Here is a 16,239-nt window from a genome sequence, read left to right on the forward strand (position 1 = left end):
AAAAATTAATGCCGGGAATAACTTAGAAATTCAACAAATGTTTCATAATAAGAAAAGTATAAATTATGGGAATCTGCATTACTGCCCTTCTGCTATGATTTTACCTTGAAAGTCCAAAATCAGATATCTTTAGGACTGCATCATCCTTGGGGACAGAGAGAAGAATATTCTGTGCCATTGGAATCACCATGATAAGAAAATTAAAAGGAACTCTGATCTCGTGAAATTGAAAATTTTAGCAACAAAAAAGTAATTTTTTTTCTAAGCAAAGTACAAACATAAAAAGAAATTCATAGCATAACTTTGCTTCTGCAGCTACCTATTAGACTGTAATATTAGTCAATTTTAGCAAGTTTTGTTCCTTTTCTTTCTCTTTTCCTTTTGTCCAGAAATTATCGCGAGGTCAGACAAACACAAACATGCCTACAAAAATTACTAACTTTGAAATTCACAAGATCATACAAAAGTCAGAATTTCCCCCATGCAACATCTGAACATTTAGAAATCGCCTATAGTATGGAAGTTCACTTTTTAAGTTTTAACTTTCAAAGTGGCAACCCATCGGTGAAGTCTATAAAAAATGATCCTTCAGTGAACAACATAGGACTAAAATTTTATGTCATCTTTTCACTTTAGATGAGGGATCATCATGATCTTATAGCATCATATGGTACAAACTAACTAATTGCCAGACTGGATGGTTGCTAATCAGAGAGAAGCTGCATGCTGTATTAATATGGAAAACAAGAAAAAAAGGAACTCACTGAAAGAAAAACAATACAGGTAGACTTGGTAACAGAACACCTACTAAGTAGGTAAAAAAATGCAAAATAGAACCATGAGCTCTCATCTCCTTGTTACCATCTACTTGCCTATGACCAAATTTCTTACCTCTGGTTTCAAGTCCCTGTGAATGATGTGGTGAGAATTCAGTACTTCCAGAGCAGCTCCTGCATCAAAGAGGTCAAATGCATTATGTTCATCTAATGCAAAGCATGGAAGCAATAGCAGCAACTATGAAGCCCAGCTATTGCTAAGAAAGCAAAGGAGTTACCGAGCTGCTGCATAAATCCTCTGGCTATCTGTTCTTGAACTCTCCCATGGAGTCGAATAAATGAAGCAAGATTTCCGCCAGCACAAAATTCCAGGACAAGGAAAATACTACCTTCAGCCTGAGGATGAAACAAAAGAGAGCATACAAAAAATTGTTTTTAGTTTTCTGTGTAAAAAAAATATTCTAGATTCTTTGACTTAAAGAGTATGCAATGAGCTTATACTCTTACTTTAATACCAGCTCCACACACCGTGACTGACAATGTTCTGATTCATTACAAAAAAAAAAAAAAACAAGGTAGTTTCTCTAGGTTCGCTACCACACAAGATGCTTGGGCCAATTTAGTAAACTATGCACACTAGGATTCTTAATACAACGACCAGAGATCCCCTTCAAGGGTATTGGCCTATTTTCTTCAATTCAGTAATTGGACAGTGGAGGTTCTCAATCATCACAGAAAACTTGCATAATTAATGAAACTAGTCGTTTCAAAAAGAACTGTAACTTTAATTTTTTTATTTTATTTTTTAAACTATATCTCACTATTAAAGCAATTCGCTTGCACCCATTCCATGCAGTTACAGGTGCACTTATAATCTAGATCAGATAATATTCCATTTAGTTCTAAAATCTTGGCTTGGATTGGGAAAAAGATTAATTTACTTTATAAAATCTTGATCAATTATTTAAAGAGGACCAATCTCTAATCAAAGACAGATGAGTGGCAGACCAGAATGATGAACAAAATGTAAGCCAGAGGTGGGGTTGGGGAGGGGAGAAGAGGGATCCAGACCAATCGACGTGCATATGATGTCTGTGTCACTTTGAAAAACTCATTGGAAAACAATTAGAAAAGGTAACAGAATGCAGAAAGCCAAAAATGAAGCTCATTTAGTTGCTTGTACAAATGAGGACTATACATTTTATTGAAAAGTTCACAACACTCAGATGGTGCTCAGGAAATTTCTATGGCCTTCTGTCCCCAGGCACTGCAATGGGTGAACTAACCCACCAACAAATGGGTCTCACAATTCTTCTTGAATATGACCTCTTGCCTTCTCTTCCACATATCAAAACCACGGTTGGTTATGGCAAACATCTTAGGTTTTGGACCTTCGGTAAAGAGAAAAGAAGAAGAAGAAAAAAAAAAGGGGGTCCATTTTCCAAAAGTGACTGCAAAGAATGTGTGGCAAGCGTTGGGCCTCATGAATACCACAATGGAGTCAACGAGCAATAAACTAGTTTTAATGTGATAGGGGCAGCAAACAGTCAAGTGGGTTAAACCAAACATCTTAACTAGATCACCCATCAAGACAAGTAGGCCAAGAAATTGTTGTGTATATAATCAAGTGATGTGGCAAGCGTTGGGCCTCATGAAAACCACAATGGAGTCAACAAGCAATAAACTAGTTTTAATGTGATAGGGACAGAGAGAACCGTCAAGTGGGATAAACCAAACATCTGGAATAGATCACCCTAGGGACAGAGAGAACCGTCAAGTGGGATAAACCAAACATCTGAAATAGATCACCCTTCACGACAAGTAGGCCAAGAAATTGTTGTGTATATAACCAAGAGCATGTGGCATCTTAAGTTCAAAAGAATTGAGTTATTGCTTTTTTTTTTTTTCTTTTAATAAAATATTCGTGAGAGCACTAGACTCTCGAGCAAAGGAAAAGGCAAGAACAATTAAATAAGTGCCAAGACAAGCATGAGCAGAAATTTGCATGTGTGTAACAGCAGAACCTCTACTATCAATTTGTTAGAATTTAAAATAGCAGAAGCTCATTCACACACAAAATAAATAAATAAACATGTACACAAGACTATTGTGGGATTGTGGGATTGTGGGATTGTCATATGAGGGGTATGAGGAGCAGATGTGGGCTCTGTTATTGAAGCAAACCAGAATACGAGTAGTATGGTTAGCACATCTGAACTTTTCGCTAAGTTGGATTCCAAAGGAAAAGGAGAATTAAAGCGCACCAATTATGATGTAAAGGGAGGCCCATATAACAGAGATAAAGGAAAGGGGAGGAGACTCCGTATGATTAATGAAGCCTAAGATTTTATCTTGAAATGTGAAAGGGCTGAATAAGGAGGAGAAGAGGATGAAGATTAAGGGCATTATTAAGGAGTGGAAGGAAAATATTGTTTGTCTGCAGGAAAACAAACTAGAATTCATTAATAGGGAGGTGGTAAGAAGTTTGTGGGGCTGTGTTCATGAGGATTGGTGTTATTTAGGGTCGAGTGGGACCTCTAGAGGAATTTTACTCATGTGGAATAGAAGAGTGGTAGAAAAGGTGGAGGATTGTGTGAGGAGATTTATTGTTGTGTTCTTTTCGGTCTGTAAATGATAAGTTTGAACAGGCATTTGCGGGCATGTATGGTCCTAATAATGACTGACAGGAAATTACTTCGGGATGAATTGGGTGGAATTATGAGTTAGTGGGAAAAGCCGTTGTGCAATCGAGGAGATTTTAATGCCATTCTATATACAAAAAGAGATCAGGAGATACCAGTTGTTCTTCAGCTATGAGGGAGTTTTTAGACTTCATCTTTGAACAGGGGCTCATGGACATTCTTCTTGTGCGTGGTAAGTTCACTTGGTCTAACAATTGGGAAGATCAAAGTTGGTCAAGAATTGATAGATTTTTATTCTCTCCTGATTGAGAGGGACAGTTTCCTGATGTAGTTCAAAGAAGACTCCCTCGTGTTTTGTCAGATCATTTTCCTTTATTGCTAGATTGTGGGGTATTGAAAAGAAGTGGTGGGAATTTCAAATTCGAAAACATGTGGCTGAGATCTGAGGGCTTTGTGGATCAAGTGAAATTATGGTGGCAGAATTATCAGTTTGAGGGCTGTCCCAGTTATGTGTTTGCATGCAAACTGAAAGCTTTGAAAGGTGATTTGAGAAAATGGAATGAAGAAATTTTTGAAGGTGTAGGGGAGCAAAAAAAGGCTTTATTGGAGGGTATTCGAGAGCTAGGTGTCATTGGAGAAGGGAGAGTCTTGGCTGAGGAGGAAAAGGTGAGGAATGAGGATTTTGCTAGGGAGTTGTTGAGGTTGCTACTATGTGAAAAAGTGAGCTGGAGACAGAAATCTCGGGGTCTTTGGTTGAAAAAGGGAGATAAGAACACTAAGCTTTTTCACAGGGTGGCGAACTCGAATAGAAGAAATAATACTGTCGATTCTTTACTTGTTAATGGGTCCTTACTGTCAGATTCTACAGAGATAAGGGAGCATATAGTACAGTTTTATATGCAACTGTATTTAGAACCGTATAGTTGGAGGCCAAAGATGAATGGACTCTCTTTTCAAGCCATTGGTGAAGAGGAGGGTTCTTGGTTGGAAAGAGACTTTGAGGAGAGTGAGGTTTTGGAGGTGGTTAAAAATCTGAATGGAGATAAAGCCCTAGGGCCTGATGGATTTTCTTAGGGATTTTTTTTCAAACATTTTGGGAGATTTTGAAAAAGGATATAATGTCAGTTTTTAGAGAATTTCATTGTAAAGGGCGGTTTGAGAAAAGTATCAACGCTACTTTCATCTCCCTTATACCAAAAAAAGTTTGGGGCGGTAAATATTAAGGATTTTCGTCCTATCAGCCTAGTTGGTGCAGTAATTTCTAAGGTGCTAGCGAACAGATTGAAACAAGTGTTGGAGAACATCATATCAAATTCCCAAAATGCATTTATCAACGGGAGACAAATTCTAGATTCTGTTCTGATTGCAAATGAGTGTATTGATAGTCAACTCAGATTAGGAGTACCAAGTTTAATATGCAAATTGGACCTCAAAAAGGGATATGATCATGTGAAGTGGGAGTTCTTGTTATTCTTGTTGGAAAGGAGGGAGTTTGGGGAGAAATAGAGAGCATGGATAGCTTTTTTGTATTTTTACGGTTCACTATTCTGTTTTAATAAATGGAGCCCCCGTCTGGTTTTTTTAGTACTACTCAGGGTTTAAGAAGAGGGGATCTGTTATCACCTTTACTTTTTGATGTGGTTATGCAGCCTCTAAGTAGGATGATGTCAGCAGCCATAGTGGATAGGGGTCTTTTGGATGGCTTTACAGTGGGATCGATACAGACTACAGGAATGGTTGTCACACTTATTATTTGCAGATGATACTTTAATTTTTTGCGAGGATAATGGTAAACATCTTCGTAATTTGAGATGTCTTTTTGTGTGTTTCAAAGCAATCTCGGGGTTGAAGATTAATTTGTCGAAGTCCGAGATCATTCCTATTGGCAAGATGGATGATGTAGAAAGGGTGGCCGGTATATTTGGATGTAGGGTGCTTGTGTTACCAATGAAATATCTGGGACTTCCTTTAGGAGCACCATAAAAGTCAGTTACTATATGGAATGGTATTGTAGAAAAAATGGAAAGGCGGTTGGCGGGGATGGGGGTGGAAGAGGCTATATTTGTCTAAGGGAGGGAGGTTGCCGTTGATCAAAAGTACTTTGTCCAATTTACCCACTTATTATATCTTTGTTTCCTAATCCTTCAAGTGTGGCGAAAAGGATTGAGAAACTGCAAAGAGATTTTTTTATGAGATATCAAGGAGGAGTTTAAATTCCATCTAGTTAAATGGGCAACAATTTTTCTTCTTGATATCATCTAGTTAAATATCAAGAAGAAATTTGAGGTGCGGTCGTTTTTTCATGAGTTATCTACTTCCGGGCATTCTTCTTTTCCTTGGAGGAGTGTTTGGAAAGTTAAAGTCCCTTTGAGAGTGAGTTTTTTTGTGTGAACAGCAGCTCATGATAGTATGGCAGCTTTGACATATGCCAAGGATCCCATATACCATTGCAGAACCAAAAACATAGACATTCGGTTTCACTACATTTCTGATGTTGCACAAGGATAGATGATCCTACAACATATCTTCACTAGCAGGATAGTAGCAAATCTTCCTACCAAGGCTACTGCTGGAAGTGTTTTTTAGACTCATATCTGGATTTTGGAACTTAGTAGGACTTAATCTGTGTTGTTTTGAGGATACCTTATTGGACATTTGCAATTATTAGTATCTTTTGCATTAATGAAATTGTTCATTTTGCTTCATATTGTGATTTGGTTGATACTATATGTAGAGCACACATATTTAACATGTCACTAGGCTAAGATCAATCCACTCATATGGATGATCACCCTAACGATAGCGAGTGGGATGAGACAAGACGATTATTTTGGCACTTAGAAAGTGAGAAAGTAATTATCTTGGCACTTCAGTAGCGTGCAAGATAAATTCCCAGTATGTCGCCTTAGCTTGGCTAAGATAAATTCCAAGAATGTCGCACATGAAGTCTTTACATAACTTCATGAAGCCTGAATAAAGCAAAATGTGAGATCTTAGAGCTTCTCTAGCAATAGTAGTCAAAATAGCTACTGAAAAGGTACAAATTTTTACTTTAACTACTGTTTTTCTATAGACACTCCAACAAATTCTCTATTCTACTCTCTATTTTATTTAAATAGTATTTTTCAATTATTTTTTTATTTTTTTCTTCTCTCTCTAAGACATGGCAAATGGGAATTTTTTTTTTTTTTTCCTTCTCTATTCTACTCTCTCACTAACACGGGAAATGTTTCGATCTGCCTTTGGTGTTGAAGAAACAGCAGCAACAGAAAAAGAAGAAAATGAAGCAAAGGAATACCCTTTCTTCTTGCTGAAACAACCACCCATGATGTTTAGTGTAACCCAGCATAGCCAAATAGAGAAAGCTAGCGTGTGTGTTTGTCGAAGAATGCAAGAAAGAAACAATGGGGAAGGTGGAATGCTTACTTAATAATGGATTTGTAGTAACTTGGAGGGCTACTGCTGAAGAGGTCGAGGAGGGAGAGAGAGACAGAGAGGGAGAAAGAAGAATAAAAAAATGGTTAAAGATGCTACAGTGAACTTTCAAAACTTTTCATTTTGAAACATCTGCTGAAGGGGTAAAATAGATCACAATAGCTATATTAGCTATTATGAGCCATATGAAAGATCTGCTCGAGATGCTCTTAGATAGGTACTCGACATGTGACTCTGCTAAGAAACTGAAGTTAGGGCGCATTTATCGTGATTAGATTAAGATTTGTGTGGCTTTTGAGTGTGACAAGCTGAATTGAGTGGAAGCTCTGATGCAGCATATATTTCACACTATATGTGCTATAGACAACAAATTAAGGGAGTGCTTGGATGAATCCCTGCTCCGTCACTATGTGAGCCCTAATGGACCAAAATAATGGTATAATTTATGCCCTTTGAACCTGGAACTATGTCATGAAGTGAATACTTAATATCACTACTTTAGCATGTTATCTTAAGACCATGATTAATACGATCCTGTGAAGCATTTCTAGGAAAACGGTCTTGTCTAAATGAATTGACATGAGTGTCTAGGGAAGATTGTTTGAAGCACAACCTTATTGTATGGCTCATAGCCCAAGCAATTATGTCATTTTGTTTTTTATATAATCGCATATTAGATGGTACAAGGTTTATATTTGCTTTTGAGTTGTAAATTCATAAGGGATCAAAGATGCTTGATCTGGTGTGATCAAATAGTCTGCGGCGTGGATGAGATATAACGAGTGAGGTGCAATGATAGTTAGATAGTGAGTTAATATAGCACTCCTACCCAATGCCTTCTTGTGAGGTCGCAAGCTTCATTTTCCGTATGAAGAGATGATTGGATGAAATATCATAAGGAGGTAGCGTATGGACAAGGCACCCAATGTGGACGAGCGGGAGATGCTGGACATTAAATTGACTCATGGATTGTCTACATAGGTTAATGGAGTTATAATTCAAATTGAGATAATCTTTTAAGGATTAACAAGTAGTGGGTGAGGTGGTTATTTGATAACCACCCACTTTTTTTTTCTAATCAAATGCAGGAAAAGGTTACAAGAAAAACTACCCACTTATTTGATTTATGGCTAAGTTGTCTCTAAAAGGACTCCACTAGTTTTGAGATGTCTAATTTCTCTCTACTAGAACTTCTCTCTCCTTCAGAATCTAGTATTAGAAATTCTAAGTTGGTTTTAAAAAAACTCAACGTTGATTTTGCAAACGCACTCATAAGAGCATGAGAAAGATATTGCTCCTCTCTCTACATTCATAATCTATAGGGTATCCATCATCAGCCCTAGAATTTGAAGTGTGAAGTTTTAAGGAGACTCTGGTAGCCTCCTAAGTGACAAAGAAGGGCTCTGCTTCGTGAGATCATGCATTGGAATTTGGACGTCAGCCATAAGACAAGCAGAAGATCCAACAGTTTGTAGTGAGGTATATGGAATAAACCCCTATTTAACAAATTTTGTCTCCACTGACTAACTTCCTACATAGTACATGATGAACAATCAATTTATCTAGGCCCTTGGTAGCAAGTAGATCACCTTTCCTAGGTTTCATTCTTGCTTGTGAACCAAACTCCATGCATCCAACCTAGAAGTAGGTTAAATAACCACTTGTCCCAAAAGCTAAAGTTAATAGGAAGTGGTAAATTTAACTATTTAATCAACACTTTAACACTCCCCCAACATATGGGCTCAAACTCTATTTTAATATGTGAGTCCCAACATGTAGAATATTTAATTGAAATGGGAGTAAATGACAGAGTCAAGCTTCAATCGTAGGAGGACATTGGCTCTAATATCATATTAAATTACCACTTGTCTCACAAGTATAAGCTCAAATTGTAGGTAAATTTAATAATTTAATCAATACTTTAACAACTTATTATAATATATCTAGCGTTGAGAGATGGATTGTGTTAGACATAAATGCTTGTAATTTCAATTGTAGCTGAAATTTCAGGGTTTTCCCTAAAACTAATCCTAGCTCTCTATCAACATCATAAAGTGTGATGTGCCAAACACGCCAAAAAAAAAAAAAAAAATCAAAATTAATGAAATGGGTCATAACAAATCCCAACCAAGATCACACCAGAACGCCAAAAACACATAATTACCGACGAAACGCCCAGATTTAACAAAAAAACGAAAAGGGTATCCGACGAGAGCTGAGAGAAAGCTAAAGACAATGATACCGCGAACCTGGAAAAATTCGAAAAGGCGGACGATGTTGGGGTGGTTTACAGAGGACAAGAAGTTGAGCTCACAGTCCAAGCAGCTCCTGAGGTGGCGGTTCAGCCTGGACAGGTAGACCTGCTTCAACGCCACCACTTGGCCGCTCAACCTGTGCTCGGCCTTCCACACTGTGGAGAACGAACCCTCTCCCAGCTTCGATTCTAGAACATAGTCTCCCCCTTTGACGGGTTCGGTGTTATCGGGTGCAGTTTCGGTTTCCATTTGCGTTTCGAGCTCATCGACAATGGCACGGTTTGTAAATCCAAAGTATCGTGTTCGCCCATCTGTATGGGTTGTTAGTTATACGTGGCATGTGGCCAAATACAGGGGCTCGTTTGGTAATACGCCTTTTAAATGATGCTATTTTTTTTTTCTTTGTTTTTTCTTTGGTTAACTACCGAAAACCTCATAGGTTTTCACAACTTTACCTTTTTTTTTTTTATCCTAGAGTTTTGATTTGTATCGCAAGAGGTACCTGTGATTTTGATAAAGATCAAATTAGTCCTTAGTTAACTTAACAGAAATGACACGTGAACCAATTAAATCTTGCCACGTGTCATGTAATTTATTTTTTATATATTTTTTAAAAGAAATTAAAAAAAAAATGCATATTTTTTCAAAAAAAAAACTTGGGGGTGGCCGAAACCACCCCCAAGACCCATTGAGCCACCCCCTTGGCTCCAAAGGGGCCACCCCCAAGTGGCCAAGGGGGTGGCCGAAACCACCCCCATGCCAAGACCGACCCATTGGGGATGGCCTGGCCACCCCCAAATTTTTTTTTCTTTTTTTTTTTTTTATTAAAAAATAAATTACATGACACATAGCAAGATTTAATTGGTCCACGTGTCATTTTCATTAAGTCAACTCACGGTCAATTGACGGAAAGACTAATTTAGTCTTTATTAAAACCACGGGTACCTCCTGTGATACAAATCAAAACCCAGGGAAAAAAATAAATGAATAAAGTAGTAAAAGCCTAGGGAGGTTTTAGGTGGTTAACCCCTTTTTTTATTATTATTGTAATGTAATATGAGTGATTATGAAAAATGTTAGGGGTCAATAAATTCCTCATATTTAGCTCATATTCCCTTACAATCAATCATTGAATTTATAACTTATGTAGGAGAAGTGCTAGGAAGCCAACAAATGAACTCAAAAAAATTTTCAAACTGACGTGCAAGGGTTTTTAAATTAAAAAAATGCAATTCCCTCTCCATTGTCTGCCACTTACGGTCGGCCACGTTCGTTTGAAAATTTTTCTGGGTTCATTTGTTTGGCTCCCTAGCACTTCCCCTTATGTAGATCCCACATAAATCAATGGTAGACCCCACAAATCTAATGGTTGATTGTAAGGAAATATAGGTCAAATATGAGGAACTTATTGACCCCTAACATTTCTCATTGATTATATCTTCTTCTTTTTTTTTAGAATGCTATGTATTCTCTTAGTGCATAGGTGGATATTATTTTCTTAAAAAAAAAAAACGAATGCTTGGTACTCTCTTAGTGTCCTCCTAGTCCTAGGTAGATATTATTTTCTAAAAAAGAAAATGACTCTTATTTCTCTCATTTGATTTTTAAAAAATAATATACACCTAGGATCAGGAGGACACCAAGAGAACACAGGAGATCACCTAGCATTTTTTTTTTTTTTAAGAACATGAGTGATACTATGCACATAATGTCATATGGTTATATTATTGTTGTATTTGGGAGATAATTGAGTGATACTAGTTTGAATAACTCAAAAGCTGCAAAAAAATAAAGGACTTTGTACTAATGTGTTGGTAATCCGATTTTCTTTATGTAGTATGATCTTGTTATGCAGATTATTTTGGTTTTGGTTTTCCAAAGTGTGTGTTTACTGTTTATGATGGTCGGAGAAACTACTTTGTGGAAAGATGTCATACAAATACTTCAAGCTTTCTCAACTATGGAGACAAAATGTATAGCTTATTGTGAGGCTATGTGTTAGAATACATGATTACGAAATTTTATCTCAGGGTTTGGTATTCTAGATGTCATTGTAATACCAGTAGAGATATTTTGTGTTAATTCTACTATAGTTTCTTTCTCTCAGAACAATAGGAGCCCTTTTCAATCCAAGTATACTGACATAAAAGTATTTGTTTGTCAAAGAAAAAATTAGTTGAATCTCACATTTGTGTTGCGCATGTTCTCACATAATATATGTTGACGGACCCACTAACCAAAGGTTTTGCTTCTCAAGTGTTTCAAAAGCATGTGACTCATATAGGGTTGTTCGAATATTTTGTTCTATTGATTTAGTGAGAGTTATGTACTTTTGTATATATTATCAGTATTTTTGTGTTGTCATATATTGTTTTGTGTGTGCGCATTTGTATTAACTATGGCATTGGTGTTGTGATACCAAACATTATGTGTTAGTCTCAGTGAGACATTATGTTTTAGTCTCAGTGGGTTTCGTGTGAATATATAGTGATCACTATTTCTATTATTTTTATCTTACACTTGCATTCTATTTGCCTAGATCATGTGATTGTAAGTACTTGTTACATGTCTTACATTATATATTGGTATTCTTAACTTGTCACTTGCAAACATATTTAGACCAGGTTATGTTTTTGGATTCATATTTGTGTTTGTTTTGTGATTAAATGATTTGGTGTCTAAGTGTGAGATTGTTGTATTACTTCCTTTTGGGTAAATTAACATAATCATTTTTGTTTTATTTTAGGCTTATAATGGGATGGGCCAATATTTGCGGACACATGAGAAAATTAGAAATCATCTACTCTTACCTTATATATATATAAGTAAAGTTTGATTGCAAAATTAGGATTGAGATACTAATCTCTCTACGCATAACATAGGCAGATATTGGAAAGCCAAAGCCTACCCATTCACATGGGGTGACTGGTGAGGTACGGGCAATCAGGAATTTGATCAACACGTGGCAGACTTGACATGAAGCCAATTTATACAAGGAGGCTAGGACGACTAGTTGCCAACGTTGGCACAAGTGCCGGCAATGTAACCTTGTCTGATTTCGGTCTTCTGCGTTTCGTTTTTTTGTTGTGGTCGCAGTGTTTGATTGTGAATAGAAACTATATGGACAGTTTTTAACGGCCGGATCGGCGATAAAACTAATGCAAAATAGAGAAAGAAGCTACTAGAGTCCGTCGGGGGTATGGATTAGGCTTGAATATTGTTTGGACTCTATGTTGAGCGAGCCGGTATTCGGATTGTTAGGCCCAACGAAACTGTCAAAGTCTCTCACCAACCGCATTCTACTAAATTCTTTTCTTCCGCGTTTTTGTTGGTCACAAATTCATATATAAATATGAAAAATGTTAGATGTTCTTCTAGTGTTTTCTTAGTGTCCTCCTTATTGTGATACAATTTTTAAAATTACCATTAAATTTGAGATTATCATTATTGACTTTTAATCTATTAGTGATTTTAAAAATTACATCACAATTGTGACTTGAGAAGATATCAGAAAAATATTAAAAAAGCACCTAACATTTTCCATATAAATATATAATAACATGCGCAATTTAAAAGTGCAAAAATAGCAAACAATGTAGAACATCCAACAAATTCATGTAGAACACTATCGATCTTCATATATGTCTTGGTAGCAAAAAGATAACTACAATGGTTTTATGAAAGTTTAATTTTGACAAAATAATGAGAATATTTAATTTGGATCCCCAACCACCCCATGGTGCTTAACACTCCTGGTTTTGCAGTGGTTGCATTTAAAATTTAGGTCATTGACAATTAACTCCGATCTATGAAATAATTAGTGAAAAAGGACTCCTTCAATCTTCATAGGATGCCACAAAAGACCCTCTCCATATATAATTTGTCACCAAAATCATAGTGATAGTAATATAATAATAATTATTTTTTATATATAAAAAATACCTTTAATTATCATGCCACAACAATGCTTTTCAATGATCTCCTCTCAACATTTCAAGGACTCTTCAAAATTCTAAGTACAATCTGATTACAAATATTTCAAAAATGCTATTTCCAGTTGATAGCTTCATGCAAAGAGTGTGTTTCCTTTTTTTAACTTTATGTTTTTTTTTTTTATCATCATCTGGTGCATAACTTTCAATAGAGTAATGCTATATATAATATTTTTATTCGACAACTACCGTATAATATTGATGTGACAGTCCCAATAAACTTTATTTATTTTTTTTTTAATGCCACATGCCACATTATTATCTCATAATTAACCTACAATGTTAATATGAGAGTCTCAACTAACCATTGAACTTTTTATTTTTTAACAACAATTGATCCAATGATTGGTTGAGACTATCATGTTACCGTTGTATGTGAGATAAAAATGTGGCATGTAACATTACTATATTTGTTTTTAGTAATGTTAGAAGCACATTTTTATCTCACAACTATCCAACAATGCTAATGTGGCCATTCCAAGCTTGGATTATTCCTTGTGTTGAGGTTCAATAATGTCGCTGTTCTGCTGACTTGGACGCCTCTTAGAGCATGCCTTGCGAGGTGCAATTTCGAATGCCATAAAAAGGGTTTGGATTCTCTCACTGGACACCAATTATTTTTCAGATGAGATGGTCAAAGGCTCGATCAAACAAATGGTATCAGAGTTAGGGTCATGGGTTCGAGTCGTGGGAGCGTCATGTTGAGGGAGATATTGTTGAGATTCAATAATGTCACTACTCTGCTCACTTGGGCGGCTCTTAGAACATGCCTTGCGAGGTGTGATTTCGAATGCTATAAAAAGATTTGGTTTCCTAAATTGATTTTCAGATGAGATGGTTAAAGGCCCATCTAACACCTTGTTAAAAAGAAATAATAATAATAATAATAATAATAATAATAATAAATAATAATAATAATAATAAATGGTTGTTTGGTTATGATGGAATAGGATCCTCTCCATTTCAAAATCCCTTCATTTCCTCCATTTAATGCATTTTGAAGGGTATTGCATTTAATGCACTACTATTATTAAAACTTTTAGATAACACTACCCTTCAAAATGCACTAAATGGAGGAAATTGAGGGATTTTGAAATGGAGAGGATCCTTTTCCGGTTATGAGTACCTCATTAGTATTATCAAATAATTGTGTAATAAAAATGTATTTTTCAACATTACTGCTTCCAAGTTCCAATACTACCAACGGAATAAATTAGTGACAAAGCGGCGAAGTGATAAAAGCTTTGTCTTATCCATTGTTTGCTTTTCTCGTGGCTATATCTCATCTGTCAAATAATGCTAAATGTATAACTTCTGTTCTCTTGTCCTCCAAAAGTGATGTGGCTTTTAAAATTATCATTAAATCAAAATATAATAGTAATCCATTTTAAATCAAATGATAATTTTAATTTTCAAAAGCCACATCACTTTAAGAGAACAAAATAAAAGACAAAAGTCATACTTCTAGCGTTACTTCCAACCCATCCACCGCTAGCTAGTAGCCTAAAGAACAGGACGCATTGAGACGTTCATACGTACCAACACTTCAAATGTACTAATTAAGCCATGTTGAGAATGTTGCAGTCAAATAATTGTTTCATTTATATTAGAGTCAACATCTCACATTATATTAATTTCATTAACATCCTACTAAAACAAAATACAAATTGTAATTAAGTAAGTTGGTCCAATGCTTCATTGGGCAGGAACTAACTGCTGATCACAATGATTACATTTATATTGTTAGTCAACATGTCACATTTTATTAATTTCATTAGCAGCCTAATAAAACAAAATGGCAATCTTAATTAAGGTTGTTGGTCCCATGATTCAATGGGCACGAACTCTCTCCTCACCATGCATCACTTTTGGTCTCTATACATGGCCATAATATGGTCTAGAAACCTAGTATTGATTATTTGTATCTACTTCGGACTTATTTGAATTGGATAGTCATTCACCAACTCTACACACCTATAAACAAAACTTTGTTAAATTAAATCCATATTTTGTAATTTTGGATTTACCCGTTGAGCTCATCGTCCACGGAGTTTTGGTGATCATCACATGTACTTGGATATTAAAAACAATGAATCCTTGACGTGACTTATAAGAGATAGCATTTAGGTTTGGTTTGGGGAATATATAGTTCTCATAACATTTATATTTTCATGAATGTGACGTTTGGAAATTTGGATTTTGAGAATATTGTGATTAAACTCAAAGTAACCATATATACAATCCTTTTATCTTTCTTTTATTTTTTGAAGTTGACGTGACTTTAAAATTACTATTGGATCAAAATTCAATAGTGATTAATCTTGAATCCAATTATGATTTTAAAAGTTACACTAGCATTACTCATTCATTGTAATGTTATATATCATCATTTTATCGTCCTTTTATCCCCAAAGTTGAGTGTAGCTTTTAAAATTACCATTGAATCAAAATTTAATAATGATGCATTACAAATCCAATGGTGATTTTAAAAGACATATCAACTTTGAGGATAAAATGATTATATATAACATTACTCACTCAAAGTAATGTTATATACCATCATTTTATCTTCCTTTTATTTCCAAATTTGACGTAGTTTTTAAAATCATCATTAAATCAAAATCTAATAGTAATTCATCCTAATCCAATGGTAATTTTGAATCAAAATCAAATTTCAAAGCATATTTTCTAGAGGACTGCTACAATGGTTTGCTTTGCTTTACAAAAAAGTTTTGTGACAATAACCCTTTGTTTTTGTACTATCAGTAGCGGTGGTTCAGTGGCTTCAAAGAAATCTCCAGAAAATGGTTGGGTCATGTACTAATAGTTAAGTATTAACGTCCACATCAAAGTAGACGTTAATAGCCGAACGAAAAGATGAATATTAGCGTCCACTTTACAGTGGACGCTAATAACTCGACCTTAATATGCACGCTGGAATTATTCAAGAGGCGGGAGAAATATAAGCGTCCAAAAAAACACTTTTAGCGTTGACATTTTGTCGACGCTAAAAGTGGAGCAATAGCGTCCACTTAAGTGGATGCTAAAGATGGCAAAAAAAAAAAAAAAAATTTAAAAAAAATTAAATAAAAGATCAATAGCGTCCACTTTGAAAGTCGCCCCTAATACTTAAGTATTA

The 16,239-nt window shown here is 35.6% G+C and overlaps 1 protein-coding gene across 1 annotated transcript in view; it reads right to left on the bottom strand.

Moving 5' to 3' along the window:
* Nucleotides 1-9,396, bottom strand: part of LOC132166234 (serine/threonine-protein kinase ATG1t-like) — a gene marked incomplete in the record, with an annotated part of 10,673 nt that extends 1,277 nt beyond the window's left edge. Inside the window, 3 exon segments of the mRNA XM_059577012.1 lie at nucleotides 892-950; nucleotides 1,055-1,172; nucleotides 9,103-9,396. Of these exon segments, the coding sequence (XP_059432995.1) occupies nucleotides 892-950; nucleotides 1,055-1,172; nucleotides 9,103-9,357 (432 nt within the window).
* Nucleotides 9,397-16,239: the final 6,843 nt, after the last annotated feature.

Source organism: Corylus avellana, chromosome ca11 (assembly GCF_901000735.1).
Source record: "Corylus avellana chromosome ca11, CavTom2PMs-1.0".
Lineage (NCBI taxonomy): Eukaryota > Viridiplantae > Streptophyta > Magnoliopsida > Fagales > Betulaceae > Corylus > Corylus avellana.